The sequence below is a fragment of the Sturnus vulgaris genome, chromosome 3, assembly GCF_052056855.1.
Source record: "Sturnus vulgaris isolate bStuVul1 chromosome 3, bStuVul1.hap1, whole genome shotgun sequence".
NCBI classification, from domain to species: domain Eukaryota; kingdom Metazoa; phylum Chordata; class Aves; order Passeriformes; family Sturnidae; genus Sturnus; species Sturnus vulgaris.
Genome location: NC_142245.1, coordinates 105,895,641 through 105,923,027, shown reverse-complemented (window position 1 = coordinate 105,923,027; position 27,387 = coordinate 105,895,641). Strand labels below are relative to the sequence as shown.

Sequence of the window (27,387 nt, the reverse complement as noted above, 5' to 3'; positions counted from 1 at the left end):
CTATCCAAAAACTATGGGTTTTCTGGGAGAAAAAAAAAATCTATCTACTGTAGATGTGATTTTTGAATAATATAGGTGATTTTCTGTATTTTAGGGTTTGGTTTTATTAAATTGAGGCAAACCAGGAAATCTCATCTTTTCTTCCTCACTGGCTACCATGAAACTTATTCATGATTTACCTAGGACCCCCAAAGTTAAGAGAGGTGGAATTTTAATTCCAGGGCTGCAGCAGGTCAAGAGCCAGGTTTATCTTTCAGCAGGGATTACCTATGGTTTCTACTAGATTATTCCTGACATGTGGCTCATCATATTACAGGTTAAATGTTTAAAGCGGGGAGAAAAGCATGAGGCATAATGAATAACAGCTCTATAACTCTGCTCACTTCTCTCCAGAATAAATCTATACCGAGTTTAGGAGGTGTGTAGATTAAAAGACTGTCATGACAGGCTATCAACAACCTTGCCACATCATATAACAAGCGTGAACTTTAAATCTACCATTTTGGCTACCTTTGGAACTCACTGAGAAGCCCAGTCATAATATAAAATCTCCTAGTAGCTCACATCTGGGTTTTGTAATTGTCATCCGAAAACAAATAGTGTTAGGAGTGATAAGTGAGTGATCATCTCACTGGAATTTCAGTGCAGCCTTTTTCAGTAATGAAATTATATTGCATTTCTCCCAAATCAAGGCTGAAAAAAAGTTCCATGTTCAGCTTTTAAACCGTGTTTCCATAGCTGATTTATTTTGTTTTTAAATATGTTCCTCTGCCCTTGCTTTTTTACACATTTTATTCACTATACCCTTAGCAGGGCTCTGATTTCCCCTCATCCTGCCATGATTGCAGTTAGAGTCCTCTGCCAGGGATTCAAAACTTGGTGGACAATTTCCTCTGGGCTTATAAACTCACTGTTGCTCTCCCGCTGCTTTGGGGGAGATGAAAAGCAAATCCATGAGCTGCCAAGAATCACACCCAGGCAGAGATGCAGTGATGTGAGAGCTGGTCCCTGCTCAGTGTACAAGAGACAGACACGACCCTGGGATGAGTTCATGGGGTCACACCTTGACCCTGATGGAGACCCTTCATCTCCCGTGCCCCTGTGAAGAACAGAGAGGGATTAAACTCCAGGGCTGCAGGCCGTTTGCATCGAACAGAACGAACAGATCCCAGCCACAAATCACTCAGCATTTTATCAGGCTCTGAGAGGATTTTCTTCCTTGCTTTAACCCTTTGTGGGTCCTCAGTGCCTGCTGCAAATGGCTGGTAAGGAGTCCTCGAGCACAGATGGTAATTCTTCCCCCTTCTCATACCACATACTCTACATCCATGCTGAGGCAGGTGGCTGAGAAAACCCCTCTGAACTATGTGTCAGTGAAAGTTAGCTATTGGGAGTAAATTGTGTATCAAAAAGTAAATACAAACATCACTTCTAACTGCAATTGCATCACTGACTGACTCCAGCTCTAGTGTAACTGGTCCCAGAGTCAGGTTTTGAGCACGAGCTGAGGGTTACACTGGAGCTGGTGGGATTGTGTGTGTGAGTGAATGGTGCCAGACAGGAGCTGGGCAGTGGGCTCCCAAAGGCTGGGTGCCATGGTTTACCAGATACTATGAAGAAAATTAACTCTACTGCATACAAAACCAGCCTGATGGGACACATCTGGGGATTGCAGGCAGCACCATGCCCATCCCGCATCTATTGGTGGTATTTGAGTGCTCTCTAGTGGACAGAAAAGAGGATCCAGAGGCAAACAAAACTGATGCGCTGTCCCCGAGCTTAAGTCACTCCCAGCTGAGTGTCTGAGGCATTGGGTCTATAACACCCACACACCATGGGCCTGTGCTGAGTGTCTGGGAACAGGATTTAGGAGGGAGGCTCAAAGCCAGGTCTCCCAGATCTGTGATGCTTCGGGCAGAAGTGTGATGAGAGAGCCGTGCAGAGTGGCAGGGAATGCCAACCTCACCTGGTAAGAGCTGACTCACACGCACAAGAACCACCTCAACCCCTTTGAACTATTTTTCAGTGCTTTTCCTTGTGTTGAAGGAAACACCTGCAGTTCCTGCTCCTGTGTGTATTAGTGGTTAGAAGAGCAGAGAGGTACTGTGGAAGGAGAGCAGAAACATTGGTATGGAAGGGAAGAAAGAAGTGGGGAAAAATTATATGAACTCATTTTCCAGCTGCTGCTGAGCCTCCACAAGCCCTCTGCTCTGAGAGCCCTGCCAGTGCTGGATAGTAGCTCTGAGGGAAAATATTCCTGTTTCATAGCACAAAGTGATAAGCCACTGGGTAAAGTGGAAACCTAGACTATGCCAGTGTAAAAACAAGGTTATTAAGGAAGTCAGCTCAGGACACAGGCCATAAAATAGTTATGTAGTAGGTACTCTCACATCAGCAGTACCATAATACTGAACTCAAGTGTTCAAAAGGTGTCCCAAAATCATGAAATTTATAAGGATATTGTATTGCAGTTGGGATTTACTTATAGTAGGTATCTGAGTGTTGAGTTCTAAGAATAACTCATTTTCCTTTTATTTCTGTGAAATGACAGCTAAAAGATTTTTTATGATGGTGGCAGTAAAACCAGAAACAGCCACTTGACTCCTGAAACAGCTACACCTCTTGTTAAAGAGGTGATATGCATTTCTACATAAACTCTTTGTTTAAGACCTGGCTTCTCCATTACCTCTGTGTTGGGAGGGTTATTATTTTAGCCTTCATGGATGATACTGTTTTTCAGCATGAACTCCTTTTACATAGACACTTTGCAATGCTCAGACATCTTGAAGACAAAAAAATCTCCTTCAACCTCCTATTGAGCTTAATTACTTGTCTCCCACTCATTCTTTTCCTTCACTTTCTAGAGGCTTTTGACTGAAACCAGACTGATCTTTTCTTCGAGTATCTTCTCCCACTTGGAGCAGTCATCTTTGGCCTTGTCTCCTTTATGCAGAAACCACAAAGGGTCTAGTACAGTATCACACATACCTGCAGGAGAAGAATCTGTGTTTGTATTTAGGCAGTTATTCTACGCAAATTAATTAAGAATTTTACTACAGAGGCTACACATAAATCAGGCTAGTAAATATGGACTGCGTGAATATGCTGGTTCAGTTTGTCAAGGGTATGGAAAGAAAGGGGAAAAAAAACCAGAAAAAGAATAGATAAAAATAATTCAAGCAATGTACCATACCAGCCAGTGCTGCAGAGCTAAGAGACTAAGGGAAAAAAGCCATAAATCCCAAAGAAAATAGTCCTGAAACTTCAGAGGGTTTCTTTGTCTTTCCTTCACTCACAGACAATTTAACTGAGGCAAAGGCAACCATGAAAGAGAGAGGAACAGCTGAGGGTAACCCAAGTAGCAGGAAAGAAAATGTATGTTTGTAAGTGATGACTGTTACTGGTATTGGTTCTCAGATTCTTTGCACGTTCTCCCACAGGCTTTCCCCTGCAGGTTTTTCAGTGGATAATTGAGTCAAAAAATTGGGTCAGTGGAAGAAATTTTCTGTGTAGCAGCCAAAGCAACATGAGAATCAAGCTCCAAGTAATCTGGGAGGTTGCTTCTCAAAGAGGCAAGTTGATGTTTAGCTCCTGCAGACAGCTCTATTGGCAAATAATTTTTTTCCTGACAGGTTTGATTTGTGTCCACCTTTTATGCAGAGGTTCACTCTTCACAGTCACCATCTGAACAAAGACCCTGCCTTAACCTCATGGGAAAATCAGCTGATTATTTACACAATTTCAGAGGTTAGCACCACTGAGGTACCTGTTTTATTTATATGTTACAATGATACGTGTGAGTTATAAAAATGCCATATATGATAAGGCTAGTTAGGAAATCAGATAAACAGGCAGTGCTTGGACTTCTTCATGAGCACACAGACATAGCATACACAGCCTCTCCAGGACAAAGAGTGGCTGCTTACTGAGGCCAAGCAGACACTCCTGTTTGGGGAGAAAATCCCCAGCTTTTGAAGCACCTTCGCAGGCACTTGGCAACATCTGGAAGGACACTGCTCAGTGAGCACAACAAGCTTCAGAGGGAACTCATGGCTCAGGTCCTGCTCTATTTAAACTGCCAGCTGCTTACTCCTCGTTACTATCTGAATAAATTGCATTATCCAGGAAGTCAAATGGGGATAAAAATGCCATTAGAGAAGCAATTTGTTTAGCCATAAAATCATTCATTATATGCTTTCAGGAATTCCACCCCAGGGCTTTTTAACCCTTCAAAGGCCACATGAGAACGATTCATATCCCAAAAGCACTTCCTGGTGGCTTGCAGCACGTCTGGAAACTGCAAGTCCTGTGCCGTAAAGGCTGCAGCTGGGTGGTGGTGTTTACACTCTGCTTAACAAAAGGTTTGTAGTGGCAGGGAGAGATAATGAGGATTTAGGAAGGAACCCCACCTATGTAGTCTCCCTTATTTTTGTTTTGACTAGTGGGTTTCATGTTCCAGATTTCTTGTTTCACTGCAAGTATCAAGATTGTTATGTGTCTGCCACTTTGGACCTCTCTTGATTTTGACATTTCCATTAGATCCTAAATTCCTCCAGCTGTTCCTTGCTGGGGTGAAAAGTCTTAAGGCACTCGCTAGGTCCTCTTTCAAGGGCTGCTCCTCTCTGGGGATACTGTTGCATACCCACTTGAGGTGCTCAGCCTGTTTGGAGGCTGGCTGCATTGATGTAGTGTCAGCATCTGTTTTTTATCACTTTTATAATATTCCCTGGCATTACCTGTGGTTTCTGTCTGTCCAGAGAAGGAAAACAGAGCTGGTGGGAAGGGTCTGGAGCACAAATGTGATGAGGAGCAGCTGAAGGAACTGGTGGTGTTTAACGTGGACAAAAGGAGGCTCGGGGGAAACCTTATCACTCTCTACAACCACCTGAAAGGAGGGTGCAGCCAGGTGGGGGTCAGTCTCCTCTCCCAGGCAACAAGCGACAGATAGAGACATAGCCTCGAGTTGCACCTAAAGAGGTTTAAATTGGAAATTAGGAAAAAAATCCTTCACTGAAAGGGTGGTCAGGCATTGGGATAGGCTGCTCAGTGAAGTTGTGGAACTGCTGTCTCTGGAAGTGCTCAAATAAGCATGTGGATGTCGCACTTACTATGTTGTGGTTATGAGTTATGGTTTAGTGGTGAACATGGTGGATGGGTAAACGATTGGATCCCGTGACAACTCTGTAATTCCGTGATTCCATAAAGCTGTTCCCGGTGCGAAGCTTTTTTCCTAAGTGTTTCCCTGCAGGAGCCCTGCACACCAGCACAGAGAAGCCGTGGATAACCAAGCGCTCAGGTACGCCCAGCAGCCTGCAAACAAACCAGGGCTGCCCAGCCCGGCCACAGGTGCCTGAGGGGCAGCAGAAGGAACAGTTGCTCCCCTCTTCTTTCCCAAAATGAACTTCGGAGCACACAGCCGCTCCGAGGTGCACGGCCAGGGCTGTGGGGGTGGCCGTGCTTGCACCCGGCTGGCGCTGCCTCGGGATGGGGCTGGGTAAGCAGCGCCGTGCCCATTGTTTCAGTGCAGGGAGATGCGTGTGAGCTGTTTCCCGTGAGGAGGAAGAGGAGAACCAGGGATGCTCCGAGGCTCGGGGGAAATTTCGGTGCAGGAGGAAGAGGAAGCGCGGGGATGAGTTAGTGGGGTTCGCGTGGCGGCGTTCCTGCCCGTCGGTGTAGTCGTGGCCGAGTGGTTAAGGCGATGGACTAGAAATCCATTGGGGTCTCCCCGCGCAGGTTCGAATCCTGCCGACTACGAGCCACTATTTTCCTCCCCGTGCCGGACGTTTTCTTTCCCCAGCTCCTTTTGCACCGGAGCCGCCGCCGCCTGACATCCGGCGGGGCAGCCGGTCCAGCCCCGGGAAGGGAGGCGGGACCTCCTCCCGCGGCCATGGAGCAGCGCGGCGCGGCGCCCGCCGTGCTGGTCACCACCAGGTACCGGGGCCGGGCCGGGAGCGCCCCGCGCCCGCTGCAGCCTCGGCGGGGCAGCCCGGGCGAGGGAGCGGGGGAAAGACGGAAGGGAAAGGAAAGGAAAGAAGGGAAGGAGCGCGGGGCGGTGGAGGCTGAGGGAAAGCCGGGTGGTGCCGCGTAGGTTTGCCCCGGGGCATTTCAGATGTCCTCCAGTTTTCCTGCCTTTCTCATCCGGAGGAGATCCCTGGCCATCCTGTGTTCCCTTTCCTCTGGTGATAACTCCGGGTCGTTTGCTGTCCGCTCTGGCGCAGCGTGGGCTGTCCCCTTCCAGGAACGCCTTTTCCTGGTCGGTGTGTCGAGGTGGGTGGGCAGGAATTAGGATTTATCCTGGGGTGTCACCGGTGCTTGGGCTGGTGTCCATTCCCGCTGCTGTGCCTGCATCCCGCTGCTCCTCCGTGTTCCCACTCTGGCTGGAAGCCCAGGGACGGGCAAAGAGAGTTTATTCTCCTTTCCCACCTTCTCGAAGCTATCCCCTTCGTGGTGCAGGGGCGCTGTTTTCCTTTGCATTAAGTTTTTAAACCTTATTTTTTCCTAGATGTGGTAAAGGAATCCTCATGAGAAATGCCTCAAGAAGAAAATGCTTATGGCAGTATTTTATAGGGAAATTGATAGATCTCTCTCTTTTTCTTTTTTTTTTTTTTTTTAATTCCCGAGATATTTGAGACCACATGAAAGCACTTTCCTATCAGATGAGACCTAAGAAGCAGAAGTGTTGATTCAGCAAGGTCGTTACCTCCTAGAACGTAATTAATGACTACTTCAGTCACTTTAACTTCAAAGCCAATTTTTTAATCCTTAAATATTTGGCTGTATCAGGGCTGGACTTTCCTTGAAGCAGTGGCCTTGAACTTTCAAATGTATCTGATGTGGCTAACAGATGTTTTGTAGGACTGATTTCATATTAAGTTTAGCCTTGGAAATAGAAATCTGAACACCTGGATTAATTTTACAGTAGTTAGACTGAAAAAGACACACTTGCAAATTCTCCCACCGAAACTGCAGTGCTTTCAGTGATAAAATTTGGTATATATATATGTGTGAGATTAAGACTTTAGCCAGTGAACATATTTTCTAGCTTCTGAGGTGAAATAGCTATATAGTTGTTACCTTCTCCACTCTTTTTTCCACATTCTTGTTTTGGGAATAGGATTCCTAGTTGCTGTGGTAATATAAATCATGGAATCATGCTGAGTTAGATCATTGAGTCCAACTCCTACCCCTGCTCAGGATATCCCAATGATCACACTATGTGCCTGAGAGCATTGTCCAAACACTTCTTGAACTCTGTCAGATTTGGTGCTGTGGTCACTTCTCTGGGGAGCCTATAAAATCTGTATACTTGTAGTTAGACTATACAGAGAAATAAATTATTTGGTGAGTACTTTGCCTTCATTTAAAATTGAAACTACTTGTTCAATTTTTTTCTCCTTCTGTTAAGACCAGGAATGTCACAGTGTGGTCCCCTGTGGAGAGAGGTTGTTGGAGCTGGGTGCTGCTGGCAGGAAGCATAGACTCTGCTCTCCTGGCCACACAGATGCTGGAATAAATGTTTCTCTGATCACAGCACTTGCATCTCTTATTTTACTTCCTTTCTGAAGGTGGCTATCCCCCCCCCTCCCCCCCCATGTTGGCCTTTCAGTACAGAAAGCAGATTAATTAAAATACAATTTAATTATTATACGCAAATCAAAAGAACAGGACTGGAAACCCAGCTCTTCCGTGAACTGTGGAAGCTGCTCAGTTCAGCTGACCTTTGTAGTCTGCACTTCCTCTGTTCGGGCCAATCCTGAATGATCTGCTTGTGCAATGATCTGATTCACGCCAGTGTTGCTGGTGTGAATGTTTTCCTTGTATTTGAGTGAAGTGATTCCTCTTAGGACTATTAACCGTGTGCCCAGGTGAACTGTCTGTTTTGTAGACAGAAATGTAAGCTAGAGAAAAGTTAGATTCAAAAAAAGAGAAGAAGCACTAAACCTGTGTGTCCAAGTTAAACAACCAGTTTTCTCCTTTTGCTACTTTTTTTTAAAGCTACAAATGTAAAAATAATTGTGTTTTATGGGAAAAAATGCTGTGAAACTATATTCTGTCTTGGGATCTGCAGGTGCTGGTTCTGTTTGAATAACAATAACAATGTTTAATTAATTAAAACACGAAGGCTGTTCATTTTGAAGGCATGAAGGCATTACAAGAACTAGGGACCGCTTTGGATAGTACAGTCTGTCTGTCTCAGCTTTCCTGCTGATTTCTGTTTGTTTAGAATCAGTTTTATATTTAAAAAGAAACCCTGTAACTATGGAAGAGATAATAGGGGTGGGTTTCCTGTAGGAGATGATACTGAAAGCGATCATAAGACCTAAAGCAAACAAACAAAAATATAGCTATTCCCCTCCGTTTAATCATTTTCCATGGCATTTCAGTGCAGACTTGTAACAACTTTAAAAGAAAACCCCTGGGTATAGATAAGGTACTAACTAACTTCATGACAGTTTCAGAATTCTCTAATGCAGCAGCTCTAACAATGAAGTTGTAATTGTGTCATTTCAGAATATCTGTACATGGTTGGTGTTTTCAGCTAAAGGCCACTTGATGGTTCACTGGTCGTTATTCCTTTTATTTATATTAGAGGTGTAAAGCAGGTTAATTAGTCACTTATACTCTGTGTTAACAGAAGTAGAATAACAGACTCATTTGAGATAGAAAAGACCTTTAAGATCATCAAGTGCAAGCATTAACCCAGCACTGCCACATTTACCACTAAACCCTATTCCCAGATACCATATTTACACATCCTTTCAAGGACTGGTAACTCGCACGCTTCCCTGGGTTAGTAAGTCATTCCTGAGTACGAGTGACAGAACTTTTTGCTGCCATAGCTGCAGTCACAACTTCTGAGTGACTGCACATCTGGAGAGCTGTTAATATCTGATTATTGTGATTATTAGAGAGAGATGCTTCTACCCAAATTAATGTGCAAATGAGTTCATATGCTAAAATCAATAATGCGTATTTTATTTCGTAAAACGTGAGAGAGAGACAAAGGTATACAAAAGAGGGTGGGGGGAGAAGCAGAGAGAGAAAAATTAAGTAGAAAGATAATCACTAACCTTGTGGATGCAGCAGCGTTCTGTTGGTCCTTCACCCTTTTTGGTGGTAAGAGTCCCACAAAACGTAAAGGTGCATGGGTTAATACACATTCAGGTATATAGAGGCATGCCCAAGCACCTCCCCTGCAGGGCAGTTTTGCACTGTCTTTTGCTACCCTGCGAGCTGTGTACAATCCTCTGATGGAAGGCCCCAGAAATAAATCTGGAGGTGCTTTGGAGGGTATCTTTGGTGGTTTATGACACCTTTTAAGACATGACAGCTGCCTCTCATGCCTGCGTACTTGAGCCTGTTCTGCCCCATCAGAAGGGATAAATACCCTCAGGCCTACATGTGAGTGTGAATGTCCTGTGCTCAGTGTGTCTCTTCTTTTGAGTCAGTGCACTATGGTCTCCTCCAGTCAGAGCTGACTTTCAGCACAGTTGCTGAGCTGCCTTCTCCATGGACTCCTTGCAGTGTTACACTCTTCTCCCCCAGCCTTGTTTACCTCTCCTTAGGCTTGAGATAACTTGGACAATAGTACCACCTTTATCTTATCTCAAGTCCCCATCAGGTGGCTTAATTTACTGTCTGTATTTCCAGGAATTCACAGGGGCAAATCTGAGGTGGAGTCTTTGGTGGTCGCAGATGAGGAGTTGCTTCTTTATACAGTCTGCCATAGTGGGCAAAGTCCTTTGGTGATCTTAACAGTGTTTAAGGCTATTGTGATCTGTCAGTCTCTTATAAGAGCATATTCTCTGCTGCAGGTATATTCTAAAAAACTCCAGATTCAGCTGATTTTACTGGCAGGTGCCCTTAGAGTCAGCATTTTGGCTGCCACTGAAGGAGGCAGAGTTCCAGATGATGGTTGTTACTCACAGGTCCACAGGTTGTGATGTGAAAGCCAGGAACCTGTGTGTTCACACACAGGCACTTCTGGTCCTGTGTTAGAGCCAACCACGTGTAACTGAGGACAAAATTTTGTCTGGATGTGTAAAGTCCTTGACTGGCAGAACATGAGAACAGAATTGGAGCAGACAGAATAGCATCATCAAAACACTGGAGATGGTAAAGCTATTGTTAAAGCCCTAAGGCTTTAAACATGGCTTGCAAAGAGGATTGAGTACAAAACTGGGTCTGTGTCCTTGTTTATTGTTATTCTATTTATCAAGAACTCTCAAGATACTTTCTTTAAAAGGCTTTTTATTCAAGCTTTGAATTAGAGATTCAGAGGTTGCCTTCTACGAGAAGCTCAAGTTTCATAAGAACTGATCAAGTTTCGGCATGATGAAAGGAATCTTTTGAAACTTTGTTTGAAACTAGATGGTTTAAGCCCCTTGAAGGTGTATATTAAGTTCTATGCATTGTGTATCCTTAGGTGAAAAGGCACTTGTGTTAATGAATCTAAACTTTCTGAAGGAAGAGGTAAGAATTCCAGAAGAACTCTGCAGTCCACAGGAAATCCAAGAAAGATGGAACTTGCTAATCCTCATGGTTAAAGCTTAAAAAGGCAGAAAAAATGTTTAATGATCCTAGTTTGGTTTTCTTTTAAATGATCCCTTCTGATTTATCAAAAAAACATTCACTCACACATAGGAAGGATGTACCAAGAGATGTGTTCAGAGGGTATTCAGTTTTCTGGATGGTGAACTTCCGATTATGGCAGAATACTTGGTTCCAGTGACAGTGAATCTTCTGTACCCTTGGATACTTTGGGGAAGGGCTCTTTAATCAGCTTTGGTTTTCAGGCGGTTGAAACAATGTTTATTTCATTAAATGTACTGTATAATGGTCCAACAGCAACTGCTTGGTCTTATCTTGATGTGTGAGCACTCTAATATGATCTGGTATTCCTCTTGCAAAAATGTCATAAATATTTTCAGGTGGTAATCCAGAGGAAAGTTGGCTGGCACCACAGTTCTGTGAATCTGAAGTGGTCAGAAGGAAAAAAATTGATTGAGTAAACTGCAGCAGCAGCTACTCCCGTGTTGCATTTTCCTCCAGGAGGAGCCATGGGTGGTTATGACTGCTGGCAGCTCTCAGAGGTTGATGCTGTGGTTGTCTGCTTTAACTGGGTATGAAAGGACAGGTAGTTCTGTTCCCAGTAGGATTTTCTTTGGGAAAGCCAAGATGTTTTTGCTAGTGTACTCTTCTGGCTGTTTGGCAACAAGACTGTGTATCAGACAGTCAAAACCAGAAGGCAGCTCTGAGGGATCATGTCCTCCTTGAACTTGCTCAGTCTTGATGTTTGTCTAATTTTCTGCAAAGACCTTCACAAATGGAAACTGTGATTGGCCCATCAGTCTGCTCCAGTAGCTTCCTTTGTATTTTGGCTTTAATCCAGTTCCCTGGTTGGCTCTTCACAAACCTGAAGTTGGCCCTGTGCTCCAGGGACAGAGCTCCATCTGTCTTTCATGGCGCCTTTCAGCTATTGTCTCCATCATTCCTGGGAATGTCCTTAGATAAAGGAGAGGTGGATAGGGCTCAGCATGAGTCACTATGAACAGACCTTTGTCTCAAAATAAACCTGATGAGAGATCATGGAATCTTCTCACCTGCCATGCTGGGTTAAGAGCACTTTCAGCTCTTGTGAGTGAAGTCCTGTTCTGGATGAATCCACATCTCCTCATAGAAATACTGTCTTCCTGGCATGTTGCCTGCAGTGGCTCATGGCAGGTGCTTTGGGATGGACTATAGGAAACAGGCCATGTCCCAATTTGTCTTATTGCAGAGTAGGAAGTGTTTGGGGCCTGGTCTGTGTGATGTGCTGTTCCAGTGAGTTTGCATTGATTTTCTTGGGCTTGTGACTGGGAGAAGGACAGTTTAAAGTCTTTGCGCCAGTGCCTGAACTCTGTGTATTTTCTTCCCTAGGCAAATTCAGAATACGCACACGGGGCTGGATTTATCAGTGCCAGAATACCAGGAAATCCATGGGAAGATGATGTCTGGCCATGTCGAGTATCACATTGTCGTTGTTACCCGACTGGCTGCCTTCAAATCAGCAAAGCACAAGCCTGAAGATGTGGTTCAATTCATGGTAAATATTTAATCAGACCTGTGTTAGTGATCACTTTCTTAATCAGCGTCGATTATTTCTGTCATCATGTAGCAGATGCTTCATCATCAATCACAGCCTCTCCAGGTCAAGGTCGTTGGTAGGACAACACAGTCTGTACCATTTCTGCAATTCCTATTCCATTATGTGTATTCATTATCCACGCAGTAATTGAACTTTTTATTCTAGCAGCTAAAAGTGACTGTTGTTGCCTTTAAGGCATTTTTTATTATGGATCAACAAATAGAAAACAATTAAGCTTCTTGTAAGTTCTGCTACAAATTAGTTTCTCCAATATATGTATCAGTACTAGACTTCGTACAGAAACATGAAATAAATATATAGTAGCTTATTTGAGTGGGTCTATTACCTAGACACAGCTTTTAAAATCTTAGTAAGAGAGGTTTACAAGGAAGTGTCCATATAAAACATTATTTAGCTGGATTGTCTTTTTCATTATATCTGCAGAGTAAAGGTTTGAAAGTACAGCACATGACTTCAGACAGGTGAAATTAATCTAATCTATGGCCTGTGCATATCCACTTAAGCTGTTGCCCCTGGGATTGTCTGTGAAGCTAATGGAAAAAGGTGCATTTAGGGTGTTCTATTTGATCTTCTTTAGCTGCTTGCTGAACCACTCCCAAGAAGTGCATTTCTCTGTCCATTTACCATAAAGGGGCACACCCTGTTGCATGCTGTGAACATCTGCTCTTTTCAGATATTTTGGCAATAACTGTAATGTCGGAGTGATGTGAACGTGTAGTTACCTGGTAGACCATGACCTGTAGTGTAACTCACACTTCATAGAAGATAGTTGTTAAAAGCCCATTTAAACAATCTGATTTGCAGATAAACATCTGTCAGTGTAAAAAAGTGCTTTACAGCAAATGAGATCTCTTGCATTTATTCCACACCTTGGGCTATATATAACTATGGTCAAAGCAGCAATGCTGGCATGGGAGTCTGTTCTGTTCTCCCTCCTCATTCCTTACTGCTTGTTCTTGCTCCTGCAGTGTTTCCTTTTGTGTGCCAGTGTCATGTGGCTATTGCACAGCATCAGCTGAGGAACTGCTCCTTGCTAAAAATGGGTATTTTGGGGCTTGTTACTCAGTACTGATTTACATCTCTTCCTTGAGCCTGAGTTGCACAATCTCATTAAAGTTTCTTCTAGGACAGGGAAGAGCCAGACATGGGCAGATGAGAGATGGGGATGTGCAGTTGCATTTTTACATGCAGCAATGCCTGCTTATATTATGTAGTATTTCCACACAGCTCTGCGGAAGAAAGAATCTGACTACACCTGAGGTGTTAAACTGGGCTGTCATCACCTACCTTTATTTTGCACCATTTAAGAATAAGTTGATAAAATCAGGCAGACTTTGCACTGTGGCCCCTCTTGTTGCTGTGGTTGTCTGTTCCCATGTCTCCCTCTGGGAGGATTTTCAGCACTCAGTTGCTCTTCTCAAGTGAAATGAACCTTCCTGATTTCTCCTCTGGTGAGGCCTCCTGACATTTCATTCTTCATGAAGAAGAAAACTGGTGGAGCCTGACGAGAATAACACTTATCTCATCAGTTACATTTTTTTCAGCTGACTAAATATGATACATTATATAGTTTGTTGTGTGAGAGTAATTCAAAACCGTGAGCTGGGAGGTTGAGGATGGATGCTTTCCATCGATTCATTCCGATGAGTCTTGTCTGTATGTATTACTGGAAGGAACAGAGGGATTCACCTGTCGTAACTTATCTCTCTGTAAGTTGGATATTTTAATCTGAGTCTGTCCATGCTTGTATGGTCAGTAGGGAGGAGGGGAATGATGTGACTCATCCTCTGGAAATGTCTATCTTCTTTGACCATAAAGGGAAAGTATTTACATTTTAGACAGCTGCAGTGGGGGGCTTCAACTCCAGGCTGAAATGCTTGAGGGTCAGTAGGGTTGCACACAAATCACTGTGTGCACTTGGAGGTGCCCTGGTATTTTCTGCCTGGCCTTCAGAAGGTTGTGGGTTTCCTGTAGATCTTGCATGGTATTAGCCTGCTGCACAGAAGCCCCTTGGATACCCCAAAGCATCTCAGATGGCATGGGATGCCTTCTTCTGGGCAGAACAGTCTGCTCTCTATAGTTAGATGTCTGCATTTGGTTTTTTAAATTCCCATCCCCATCGGTGCACTGCTGTTGAAAAGGATGTAGCTGAGCATCTGTGGGGTGTGGGGAACCATTTTGCATTACATAAACATCTGGTACCATTTGAGAAACCCTAAATTACCATAGGTGTGTGCACAGGGCTGGCAGGTGTGACAGAGGACATAAAGGCATTGGAGCTGCCCTGAAACAGCAAGGAGAATACAGTGCAGCATCCAAGGTGCCACTGGCTGCATGTGTTCAGGTGAGTTGAGCTTCAGTCGCATTTCACCAAAATGTCGTTTTACCAATGACTGTCATGGGAGCTGAGACACCTCAGGCAGATGGCTTAACTGGGAGTGAAGTGCCAATCCCCTGGAAGGAAATCCAGGGAAGGTAGGTTGCACCCAGAGTGTCTGTGCAGTGTTCTGTTCTGCTGGATGCTGGAGCAGCACAAATGAGAGCTGTGACCCTTCCCTGAGGAGTTTGCAGGTGAAGTGTCCGAGCCGGGTACCCGAGGGACAGCAGAGAGCAGGCTGCGATGGGCAGCAGATCTGACACAGCAAATTTGTGTCACAGAGTCTGATGAGACGTCTGAAGGAGGAAGAATAAACTACTGCGTGCCTGTTCTGGAGCAGGGTGGGAGGGGGGACATCTCTTTTTGCTTTTGTTCAAACTGCCAAATTGGAGGAAGGAGCCGGTGTCACAGCGGCGGTGTGACACATAGGTTAGGGAAGGCAGACAGGCAGGCGTGGTATGATTTTCCTTCTCTCTGGATACCGATTTTCGGATTGTCGCTATTTTGGCCAGCTGGGGATCCGGGTCCGTGTTCTGCGTCTCCTCCTTGCCCTGTCGCTGTCCCTGAGGCCTCCGAGGAGCCTCCGCTCCCGCCCGGCCCCTCAGGGCCTGCAGCGCGCACGGCGGGCGCTGGGCGGCGGCAGAGAGCGGCGGGGCCGGCCCCGCCGCTCTCTGCCGCCGCCCAGCGCCCGCCGTGCGCGCTGCAGGCCCTGAGGGGCCGGGGCCGGCGGGGATGAGCGGCTCCAGCTGCTCCTCTTTCCCCTGGAAAAGGATGGTGAGCAAGGCAGAAGCGTCCTCTAAGCTAGCTGTAGTCTCACAGGATCATTTGGGTGAAGCCTTTAAGATCGTTGACCCAGCTTTTGACGGATCTCCTTGTCAACTGCGCTAGAGTGCCAAGTGCTATGTCCAGATGTTTCTTGAGCACCTCCAGGGATGGTGACTCCACCACCTGCCTGGGTAGTTCACTCCAGTGTTTAACGACCATTTCCATGGAGAAATTCTTTCTGATGTCCAACCTGAACCTCCCCTGGTGCAGCTTGAGGCTTTGTCCTCTCGGCGTTAAGGCCCTATGATAAAAACCAGGTGAACATCAAAAAGAGATTTCAGATCTGACCTGTGAAGCCTTTACTGTGGTTCTAAACAATCCAGAATGCCTATTTCCCCAGCCTTAATAGGGATATGCAAAATCAGCATCACAGCATCTCTAATTAAAATGTTTGTGAAGCAGTAACAGAAGAAGAAAGTCACGTCTGTAATGACGCTCAGATCTAAATTCTTGGAAACTGGAGGGATTTTTTAATTTTAGAAAATGCTAATTGTAAAATAAGGCAAATGGGTTGTAGAACTGCATAACCTTAAGGTTATATTTGATAATTAAAGGAAAAGTCAGTTGCATTTCTTTCAAAGGTCAGAATACTCTTGTACTATCGAAAGAGGGAAATTGGTTTTCTCTTTGGTACTGCTACCAAGGTGATATTTAATTATTGCCTGTAGATCTGCCATTTTCTGTGATAAAAAGAAAAGGCTTTGCTTTTCTTAAAGGCATTTCTTCTAGCCACACCTTAGCTTTTCTAGCAATTAACTTCTCCCTTTCTAGCCTTATTAAAAATCCACCCAGCCTTTAGTGCTTTCTTTTTGTATCTGCATCCAGTTTGATTCTTATGTACAAGTCATTTGTTAGTCAAGTTTTTTCTTTTTCAAAACTGAAAAAATAACTACTGGTGTTTGACAGGCATAGCACAATTTAGGGAGGCATTTACTATAGAACTGTCTTCCTCTCTTAAAATGAGGCAGTGTATGAGGATGTGGGTGTGTATTCATTTATGTTTTCATCATTGCCTTTTTGCATATGTTGGTCTTTTTTATTTTTTTGGCCTCCAAATCTGTGCATTGGAGTTGCTTTTTCCTGACTATACAGGTGTGTTGTGAAGATAAATTCCTTTACCTTATGGCTTCTGTGATGTGAAAGGGGGGGAAAATTCATGCTTGGTGTAGCAATAGGTTCAGGAACCACTAAGGATTCATGTTGATTAAAAAGAAATATTAGAATTCTTGCTCTTCTGCTGGGCAAAACAGATGAGGAGAACAGCATGTGGTCTTGTAATTAAAATCTACTGTAATGCATACCCACGGGGTCACCAAGCAACATTAATTCTGGTATGGCTTGAATTGGGAGTTTCCAAGCAGAAGCTTGGTTTGTGCTGCCCGGGAGAAGGGGTGCTTTTGATTCCTGCAACCTAAGCTAGTAGTTAGGATCCAGCTAGATGCTGGATATCCCTTTTCTGACAGTGTTAAGAAATGGGCTTTATAGGAAGAAAGTTACAGTAACCCTGGTTTTCACAAAATACTATAAAATCAAGCATGCTCTTTGTTGGTGTACACTGGTTAGCAAAGGGCTTGAGTTGGCTCTAAGATCTCAATTTTTCTGAAATCCTTGCAGCAGATACAAAACATATGAAGTCAAGTTTGAGGTCAGAAATGGGATAGTAAAAGGAGCTTTGAAGGGAAAGGAGGCATTAAATGGCATTAATAGTGAGTGGGATCAAGTTCTGTGCACAACTGCGAGTCCCAGGCTCATGTCCTGCAGCCATTCCGGTGGGAATTTTCATGTGTGAGGCCCTTGGGAAGAGGGGGGCAAGGCACATGCATGAGATTTGAGGGATTAGCAGCAAACTTCAGACTTTCACTTTGAACTTCATGGTGGTTTTCTTAACCTTCCAGCTATACTTGATCACATTCAACTTATTTATTTGTTCCCAGTGGAAAAAAAAAAGCATTCAACCCATCCCTGTCTGTCTTTTAAGTTCTGTGTTGGATGTTAATTGTTACAGGCAAATAAGGTCTTGACCTGGCAAATGTGCACATGCTTTGCTGTATTTGCATGATTAACTCTTTTGAAGTGAGGCAGATTGGGTCTTTGATATTGTGACTTGACAAAACTCCTTGAAGTGTGTGCACTCAGGCTGACTTACAGGTGGTGGGGGTTTAGCTCCACAGTGTTCACAGAGTTCAGTTAGGGGAGAGGATAACTGCTGGATCAAGACCTGGAGGAATTACAGGCAGCAGAAGAAAAATATTTGAATATTAATCAAATGGAACTTTGTTTACTTAATAGGATTGATAAAATGGGGTTTAGAGCAGTGCTAATTTTTTATCCTGACATTTTGGACCATAGGATCCATCAATGATTTTCAAAGGGCTGTGAGTGATAACCAGGAAAGGCAAGGTTTAATTTTGTTACATGCTGATACGCCTTTCTCCTGGAAAATTGACAGAGGATGTCTAATTGAAAGGGTCCAAAATTGTTGCAGCAGAGCAGTGCTTTCTGACTGGGAAGGTGTGAGAATGCTCTGCGTCATGTCTGGGATTTGCCTTGAAAAAATGCACTCGGTGGAACCTGTCTGGCACTTGTGTAAGGCCTCTGTGCTGCTGCATCCAGCTCTGGGGTCACAAGTACAGGAAAGACATGGACCTGTTGGAGCAGATCCAGAGGAAGGGTACAAAAGTGGTCACAGAGCTGGGGCAGCTCTCCTGTGAGGACGCTGAGAGAGCCTGTACAGCCTGGAGAAGGCTCCAGCGTGATGTTAGAGCCCTTCTAGTACCTAAAGGGGCTGTAAGAAAGCAGGAGAGGGACTGGTTACAAGGGGAAGAAGGGGAGGTTTAGATTAGATCTGAGGAAGAAATTCTTGACTGCCAGGGTGCTGAGACACTAGAACAGGTTGCTCAGAGAAGCTGTGGCTGTCCCATCCCTAGAATTCATTCAAAAGTCAGGTTGGATGGGGCTCTGAGCAAGCTGGTCTAGTGGAAGGTGTCCATCCCATATTGAGCAGGATGATCTTTAAGGTCCCTTCCATCCCAAACCATTCAGTGATTCCCGGTGCACCAGTCTGAGGTTGTTGGGCTCAGCCAGCCCTACCGCTGCATTCCCAAGGTAAATTTGGCAGCTGAGCTGAGCGAGGGTGCCCGTGATTGCCAGGGCTTGAGGTACAGGGACAGTGGGTGAGGAGCCCCAGCTGCCAGGGGCTTGCAGGGGCCAGCACTGGGCTTGGGCAAGCAGGGAATGGCTTTGGCTAGAGGTCTGACACCTCGCTGGTACAGTGGGATGTTCCAGCAGAGGGCATCCCGGCACTGTGGATATTGTCTGCACGGTGTGCTGCAGGCTTTGGGAAGCACATTAGTATGCTTTGGACACGGTGCCGTCACACTTGGTATTCCGTGTCGTGTGTGCGTTCCCGGCGTTGTTGTTCAAAGCCCACGCAGATCCACAAAGGCGCAATTAGCGATGGGATGCGAGGGTGTGCGTTTGCTTTAGGTTCCATGGTGTAATTAGACATAAATTGAGATTTATGAATAATTTACAGACTTTGATAGAGGAGGAATGAAAATTAAGTGGGGGAAGAAATAAGTTTGTTTATCTCAGTTCAGTGTTGGAGTATTTTAAAAACTGTTTTGGCATCATCTTGATTGGCTGCTGTCTTGTAACGCTTTCAGAAATTTGATAGTTATTATTGAAATTTATTAGATGTTAAATGTTTTTCGCAAATCAGACTTAATTTTTTTTTCCTAGGTGGAGAGTAATGACGTTTATTCTTTTGAAAGAGCACCGGTGAATTCCTTGCTGCCCTTACATTTGTGTTTACATAGTATTTTTGGGGGGTGCTCAGGCCCAGGTGCTACTGGGACCTACCAAACTAAAAATGTACATCAGTTCAGAGGCTCTGGAATTGCTTTCCCCTCTGTTTTTGGGGAACTTTTTCCCCTCTCTTTTTTGTCTTTCAAAGGGAAGATTACAATGTTCTGGAATATGTCTGTTGCCCTCACTTTAGTGCTTGGTCGCTGAATGGCATTTCAGATCCTGCATATGGAGCACAATGTTATTCACACTTAACCTTTGTTGCTTTCACAAGACAAGTCTAAAATTCTCGGTTTTTCATTCCCCTGTCGACTCAGGGTGTAGTTTCAGATCTTTGTTACAGAGCTGCCTGCCTTTTGTGACTGGACACTGACCCCACAGTGAACATTGTACAGCTGAAATGCAAATGATTTTCCAAATCATCTGGCTAGGTTGGTAATTACTGTGAAAGGCAGGGAAGCGTGAAAGCTGAGGTGGTTATTGCTCTTTGTGCCCACATCTGAATCAGTGAACTGGTTGAGGTGTGCCTGTTATTGTCAGGGCCTGTTCCCTGGCCTGGAGGGCAGCTCACACAGTCTGGCTGCATGTGCAGGATTAAGCTTTCTTTCCATCTGCAGTGTTCATCAGTACCCAAACTGGCTGCTGAGGGGTCTGTCCACCGGGCCAGACCTTGGGCTGAAGAGTTACCTCGGGGCATGATAGCTGCCCAGAGTGTAGGAACTGTGCCAGACATTGTCAGGTTCCATAGTGTCAGTTAAGACACTATAAATGAGATTTCTAGTAGCTGCTCTCAGGTTCCAGTTGCTGGGAATGTGCTTGGTGCTTAGTGTTTAGTTTGCTTGTACAGAGGCAGTGTAGGGATTCTGCGTTTATCTGTAACTCGTTTCCCGTCCTGTGCTTTTTTTTAGGTTGACTTTATTTTTGTGTTTGTGGGAGAACTCTGCATTTCTCCATTCCAAGGTGTGGTTCTTGAGTCTCTCCATCTTTTATATCCATCTCAGTATGTGCAATACTGCATATATTGCAATATTAATTAGGATTCACTCCACTGGAGTTCAGCAACATGTGTTACCAGAAGGATAAGAGCTGGACCCTAAAAGAGTATCTGTCTTATGCACTCCACTAGCACTCTTTGGGTTGTTTTTTTAATCTCTGTATTAATTGAAACAGTTTGGTAGACTGTGGGTCCATGGAGGTCCATGTCAATATATTGACAAATATATTATCTGTATAACACCACAGAGCAGGGAAGTCACCCTCATAGTATCTGTAATGTCACTTAAAGATAGTGTTTTGTTTGTGTGTGGGTTTTGTGTTTTGCTTTAAGATACTGAATTCAATACTTAATGTGGCATGAAAGCCACACCTTTTCTAACCAACATTCCATAGCTGTTGCTTTCCTTGTAATATCTTGAGCCTTATTTTTCCTCAGGCTTCCTGTCTTTGTCCACAGAAGGAATTACTCTGTTCACTGTTGGCATCTTCTCCCTGTATGAGAACCTTTTAGGCCATAGCCAGGTTGTTGATTTTTATGGAAGAACTGAATAGTCAGGGGTCAGCTGAGGTCTTTGCCCTTAGGTTTTTGTGTCAGGTGACTCTTCAGGGTAGAAAACAGTTTTTTAGGCCTCAGCAGCCAAAGGGCACTGAAGCCACCAGGAGTGAGGAATGGGACAGTGGTGCAAAGACAGCTTTCTCCACCATGTACCCACCAGGCAGGGCTGTTCTTCCCTCCTGACTCTCAGGACACAGCATCACTTTTAGTGGACAAGGATTTCTGCTGTCAGAAAAGTATCTAGAGCAGTGACCTTCCCAGTATTTCATTAGCTGATGAGTCAGACAAATGGATTCTAGCAATGAACTTTAATTCCATTAAGCAGTGGATTTTAATAACAGAATTAGAAAACCAGCAACAATGCTTGAGGATTCACCGGGTACATAACAGGCATTTGCTTGGCCATGTGTAAAGCTCCTGGCTAATATATGGTTTTCTCTTCCACAGTTAATGTTTCACAGCATTTAAACTGCTGCTTTGCTGCTCCTGTCTCTTCTGTAAAGAAATGAACCTGGGCAACACATTTTCATTGCAGGTTTCCAAGAAATACAGCGAGATTGAAGAGCTCTACCACAGACTGGCAGCACGATATCCACAGGTTTCTCTTCCACTCCTGCCTAGAAAAGTTCTCTTCGTGGGGGAATCTGACATCTCTGAACGAAGAGCAATGTTCAACGATATAATGAAATTCATCTCCAAAGACGAGGATCTAGCAACGAGTCCTGAGTTACTGGAATTTTTAGGTAACTAAAAGATGTGAGTGTCCCCTCTCCCATGAATGTGCTTTATGGAAGTGTTAAGTTCTTGACTTGGGTAGCCAGAAACTAGAGAGTGCCAGAATAAAGGCTGTCACTAAAATACTCTCCTGTGCGTTTACAGTGCTGCACAGTCACGTTTGCTAGTGTTTTTCCCTCCTCTCAGTGGACACATGCCTCCTTCAGAGATGTTGATAGGTACCTTCAAAGCAAGCATTGTGCTATCCTGTCTCTGATTTCCTGCTGTGCTTTAGAACATGTAAATTTAGAAGGCTAAATAGTCATACGTTGTCAGTGGGAAGACGAACCCTAAAGGGACAGTGCAGAGTCTCCCTTAGTGAGCAACTCTTGCATGTTTTGTCTGGTTTACCTACAAATTATTGACTCTGATAATTCCTTTCTTATGTCTCTTGGACATAGCAGCATACTGAATGAATGGAACATGTGAGTTCTCTGCTTTTAATTCAGCTGAGGGCTACTGAGCAGGGAATACTCCAGCCTGGTGCTATGCCGAATTCTTAGCAGAGGGTTACTTTTTAAGAGGGTTACTTTTAAGTGAAGTTGCAAGAAGCTAACAAGTGTAAACAGCCCATTTTTCAGAAGTGTCAAGTGTGGCCAGATTAGTTCTGTGAAAATGGCAGCTTCCTAAAGTCAAAGGGGGCAAAGCTGCTTAATGCTTTGCAAGATCCAGGTAGCAAGGTTTTTGTTTGGGTTTTTTTTTTTTTCCCTGGAAGTGTTCTCTTGAAAGCAGACCCCTTGTACTGGGAATTCAGAATTCATGTGGATTGATCTTTGCATGCTGGTTAACCTAACCATGGTGCACATTTGCAGCTAAACTAGGCTGGGTTGCATTCTGTGGGCGGATTGGGTGCAAGAAATATAAAATCAAAATTTTCCTTAGAATAATGTAAATCTTACACTGATTTGGAAGATGCAGACATGGAAAGCTGAGTGAGATGAGTCTCCCATGCCATGTTACTTCAATAGTCAAAATGATGTAACCATGAATTTTATCCATCACAGTTTTCAGTACCATTTTTTAGCTAGTCTTATTATTTTAAATTGCTACACTTGACGTCCAGAAACTCAACAACAAGGAACCATTTTCACCTCATTCTGCTGGCCTTTACATGTAACAAGTATGGTGAGAAGACTTACTTTTACATTTCAGTTGGCTGAATTTGCTGAGTTGGATGCATCTTGCATATTGAAGGGTTTTAGAACATCAGGCTTCATTTTTTAGTGTAAACTGAAGAGCTGCGGTAGAAACATGTTGTCCAATGCTTTAATTTTAGTGTCAAAAAGACCATTTTATCTCTACTAGCTATGTGAAAGTTAGCTACCTATAGCTAATCAGAGTATTTACAGTCTCTCTGTAGCCAGTAGAAGAGAAATAGGCACTTCAAAGAGGAGCTTCTCACATGACTTCATTTGGGTGGGATGAATCACCATGTGGAAATTCTATTGTTTCTGTTGAGGTAGAAGGAACATAAATAAGCAGATTTGACATGTGCTGCTGTGTCTCAGATAAAGTTCATTTCCTCTATCTTTCCCTACTTAACTACTTTAAATCAGTAAACAGATCAGACACAAAATGACACATAGTGAATAAAGAGAACAGTGGGAGTGTTTTGAAAGAGTTTCACAAAAGCTGATCATGTCCTTCATTCCTCAAACAAAACTATCAGGAACAAGTACAAGATAACAACTACAGGTTTTTTATATCTTGTATATTCAGTTTAGCCTCCATTACTGTGTTTTGCAGGAACAAAATCTTCCAGTGCTGTTGACTTCAAGAGTAAAAATGTGCCTGATGACAGGAAGAAAGAAGATGAAGAAAATGATGCATTGGATTTTTTCAAAGAGGAGAAGACACCTGACTTAATCTCACAGCTTTTATCAGTGGAAAATGTCAAAAAAGGGGAGGAAAAAGAAGAGGGAGATGAGGAGGAGGAGGAAATTTTAGACCCTCTTGGTATAATCAGGTATGGCTAAAATCCTGTAAATTAGGTATTTAGATGTTAGCCTTTCTGAACAAGGCTGTTATATGTCGCTGTCCCCACATCACTAAATTTCACTAAGGAGGAGGGACCTCTGCAGTTCATGGATGAGGTGCTTTGGTTGAGGGAAGAGACTTTGTTGTGCCTTTTCAGTGAATTCCTCAGGACAGCCAAGTGACAGGGACATCATGAATGCCTTGGTAACAGCCCCAGCTAGAGAAGCTGCTTTGCTGAGCACTGCAGTGTTCTATCACAAAGCATCAACCCTCCAGCATCCAGTGGATGTGCCTTCTGGAGTACACAGGACACTCTGATTCCAGTGTCTGGAACTACTTCTGAGCTCACTTGTGACTCTTCTTTCCTTTTTCCTTTGTCTGAAGGTGTCACATGCTAAATGCCACTAAGGCATAAGCAGTAACAGCTTGAGAAACAGTAATAGGATCAAAGCTTCCTGATATTAGTATCTGGGTTTATTTACCTGACAAGTAATTTTCAGTTACTTTCTACACTTCAAGATGGAATTTCTCACTGAATTCCAAACCGATTTCTAACTACTAAAGTCTGGAAGCAAATTTAGTTTTTCTGTGGCTGGGATTATGAGTGTCAACTACTTTTTAGGGTGTCTCAGACTTTAGATGTCCAAATAAAGAAGGTATAGCTGCTCTTGATCTTCAGTAAGCACTGACCCAGCTGGATGGTTTCAGCCACACAGAGTCACCAGCCACTACTGAATGTTGTCCTGGATCTAGACTGTGCTTTCAAAATCTGCATAACAATAGGCAGTAACTGAGAGTAACAAGCCAGACCCCTCTCTTGGTGTTTCCCAATGCCATTAAATCATTTCCAGGAGATCATTCACTCTAGGCTCTAAGATGGAGTCTCCTACACTTAAGGTTGGTCAGATAAGATGATTAATACTGGAAGCACTGTTTGGACTTTGCTCCCACTATTGTAATCATATGTAATTGTAGATGCCCAGATATTGTCCTTTTTACTTCAAGTATTTAATCCTTTTAATCAGAAAAGATTGACCAGAAAAAGATCACCAAAAAACATTAACTGTTACTGTTTTGACAAAATCTCCTGAATTACTCAGCATCAAAATTATTCTTTTGTTTAAGCAGAGTTTAAAAATTTAAATAACTATTTACAATGAGAAGTTAGATAAAGAAATACTTCCCACAAAATTTAAGGTCCTTAGTTTTTATGTTTGCAAAAGCAGCTGTCCTTTTTTGGATGGGAAAATGATCTATTGGGTTAGCAAATGCAATGTTATCTTTTCCAACTTATAACAAATAGAAGCTGTAAAGAGCTTGCTATGCCAAAACAAGCAAAAAGTTTGCTTTTCTCTTCTGCACAGCTTGACATAGCATTTGAAAATCTTGATTATTTTGGTCTTCTAATGCACTGAAGGATGACAAGATCTGGTAGTTAATCCTCATTTAGTTTATTGCTTTCATTCCTTCCAAGTACAGAATTCTTACTGAATCAAAATAACTTCATTTATATAAGAAGTATGGTCTTCACTAGAACAGAGCTGCAGCGTGACATGTTATGCAGTCAGATGTTTTTCACTCTAAAGCAGTGGCTGGCTATCTATAAAAGAAATCTCCATATTTATTTTTTATTGCTTTTGTGACTCTCACATGTACAGGGTTGGGGCAGAAAGATGAAAGTGGAAACAAGAATTCTGAGTTGGATTTTTCATTGTCTCTGTTCTGTAACCCATCCTGCTTCCATGGAAGTTATTTTCAGCTCACATCAATGGAGATCAGATTGTACATCAGCACTGTATCCCAGCTCTGTGCCATCTAGTAAGAAGTGTCTAGCTGAGAGGCCAAAGGCAGGAGCTTAGTGGTCAGTGGATGGGCAGTTCTCAGACATTTTATGCTGTCTTCTGTGCTTGTTAAAATATTTGGTGCTTGCACGCTTTCAGGAGGGAGCTGAAGCCTCACAGCTTTTGTGCTTCACATTAGTGCTTGAAGTTACTTTGGCATGGGAATGAATAAATGGGAGGTGAAGCAGATAGATAAATGTGTTTAGTAGTAAATTGTCCCCTGGTGCCTAGTAAATTCAGGTTAAAAAGGAAAAAAAATGCATTCTCCTTTCCTCTCTGAAAAACCTTTGGAAAGCTGTAGAGTCAGCACTGAAACAAGCCAGTCCATTTTGTGCAGTAGTGGTGGCCAGAGCGCTTTGAGCAGCAGAGCTCCAGCCTAAATTGAATCATGTGTTTGGCATAATCCTACAGGTTTTTTGCTTTCTGGATGAGGATAAAACTGCTCCAGTAGCACAGGCCTCCATATGCTGTCAGCACGCTTCATTTGGTAACAACTTCCCCTCCTGGGCCAGAAGGCTGCGAATTGGATTTGGCCCAGCACTGCTGCTGTGCTGCTGAACCACCCAATATCCAGTTAAATATCTGGCCTTAGGGATAAAATGCTAAACTAGGGTCTTTTTTTCTGGTCTTGTATTGCTGGTGATCGTCCAGGTGGAAGCTCATAATAGCCTGGTTCCTTTTGCCTGGAAGAGATATCCCAGTGGTGCTGATTCTCTGCCTTGCTTGCAGGGTTGTGTCTGAATTGCTTTTTGATGTCAGGTGGGTAAACTCACTTGGCAGTTCAGCTCTTCATCTTTTGTGGGTATTAATGATGATCTACAAACTTTGTGTTTCTCTGTTGTATGGTTCTTATGCCTCAAAGCTCTCTCTGTGTTAGCAGGGTGATTCTGGGATTCTTAAAAGCAGAAAGACTTGGGGTTTTGCTGTCCAAATCGGGAACATGTCAAAAACAATACATATTTCTGATAAAGTTTTCATCTTTTAACACCCCTCCTCCTTTTTATTTTTTTTTTACTCCAGAAGCCTGGCTCTTCCTAGGATAAAAGGTGCTCAAAATTAACTTAACTTATATTTGTGGGATCCAGTGTTGAAATTAATTGAAATATATTTTCTTCTCTTCATCCTCTGCCTTTCTTGATAGTTTTGAGTATTGGTATCCCCATATATTGTCACCAATTATTCTGCAAGTTTTTCTGGACATTTGTAGAAATTTTTTCAGCTTAGGTCAGAATATACAGGTCCTGTAAGAAAAATCACCCCTAATATAGAGTAAGATGATCCTTTGATACCAGTTGTGCATAAGGGAATGAATTATCGTATACTCACTTTTGTAGCAGTGGCACACTTTCAGCTCTATTTATTTCACTCTTCTTAGCACTTTAAGTATACAGTGACTTGTAAGTCACAGTAAGGCTCTCACAGCATTTTTTTTAAGTTAGCATCTCTTGGTTTTGGTTTTTTTTTAATTTTTTTTCTCTTAAACCACAGTCATTATAATATTCCTGTGTTAAAATATTTTAATTCCCTTATAAGTAGGAAATCAGATACATACTTAACTCCCCATTGTAGGGACAATATTAGGTGTATTGATTTAGCTTTGTCACCACTCCATCATTCTCCTTTAAATCCATAGAGCTCAACATTTCCAGATACATATTTTTAAATTCTTAATAGCTACCATGGTGCTTTGGTATCTGAGTTATCAAAGTTGCAGTATCTTTTAACAATGTTTTAAAGAACTTACCCTCATAAATTGCAAAATAGTATTGTGTGGCGAGTCTCAGTTGCAGGGAGTTCTCCAACTGGCATGCCTTTAGGAATGAAAGAAACAGGAGCAATGGATCTGAAAGAGGCTAATCCTCTAAGGACATGGCATGTGAGAGAAACACAAGTTGCATGAGCTATTCACCGAACTTGATGGTACTGTTGAAAATGCTGCAATGGAAAAAGGTGTGATTTGCCAGTGGTTTGAGGGGAGGTTGGCATGGGTGAGGGGAACTGTGTGCAGCAGGGATCAAATAAGATGATTTGCTCCCTGGCCCTTTGGCCAGGGCTGGCTGAGCAGTTCTGGCTGTGGCTATACTGT

General features: G+C 43.4%; 1 protein-coding gene and 1 non-coding gene across 3 annotated transcripts in view; both read left to right on the top strand.

Moving 5' to 3' along the window:
• Positions 1 to 5,639: 5,639 nt before the first annotated feature.
• HS1BP3 (HCLS1 binding protein 3) overlaps positions 5,640 to 27,387 on the top strand; it is a 53,160-nt gene continuing 31,412 nt past the window's right edge. Inside the window, exons 1-4 of one of the 2 annotated variants that reach the window (XM_088162463.1) lie at positions 5,640 to 5,931; positions 11,920 to 12,085; positions 21,245 to 21,452; positions 23,230 to 23,449. In XM_088162463.1, the coding sequence (XP_088018589.1) occupies positions 5,888 to 5,931; positions 11,920 to 12,085; positions 21,245 to 21,452; positions 23,230 to 23,449 (638 nt within the window). In that variant the 5' untranslated portion in view covers positions 5,640 to 5,887. Of the gene's footprint in view, positions 5,932 to 6,094; positions 6,268 to 11,919; positions 12,086 to 21,244; positions 21,453 to 23,229; positions 23,450 to 27,387 lie in introns of those variants that run through there. The other variant, XM_088162462.1, reaches the window with a different exon arrangement.
• TRNAS-AGA (transfer RNA serine (anticodon AGA)) lies at positions 5,673 to 5,754 on the top strand. Its single transcript has one exon. It is a non-coding gene; the product is annotated as a tRNA-Ser (tRNA).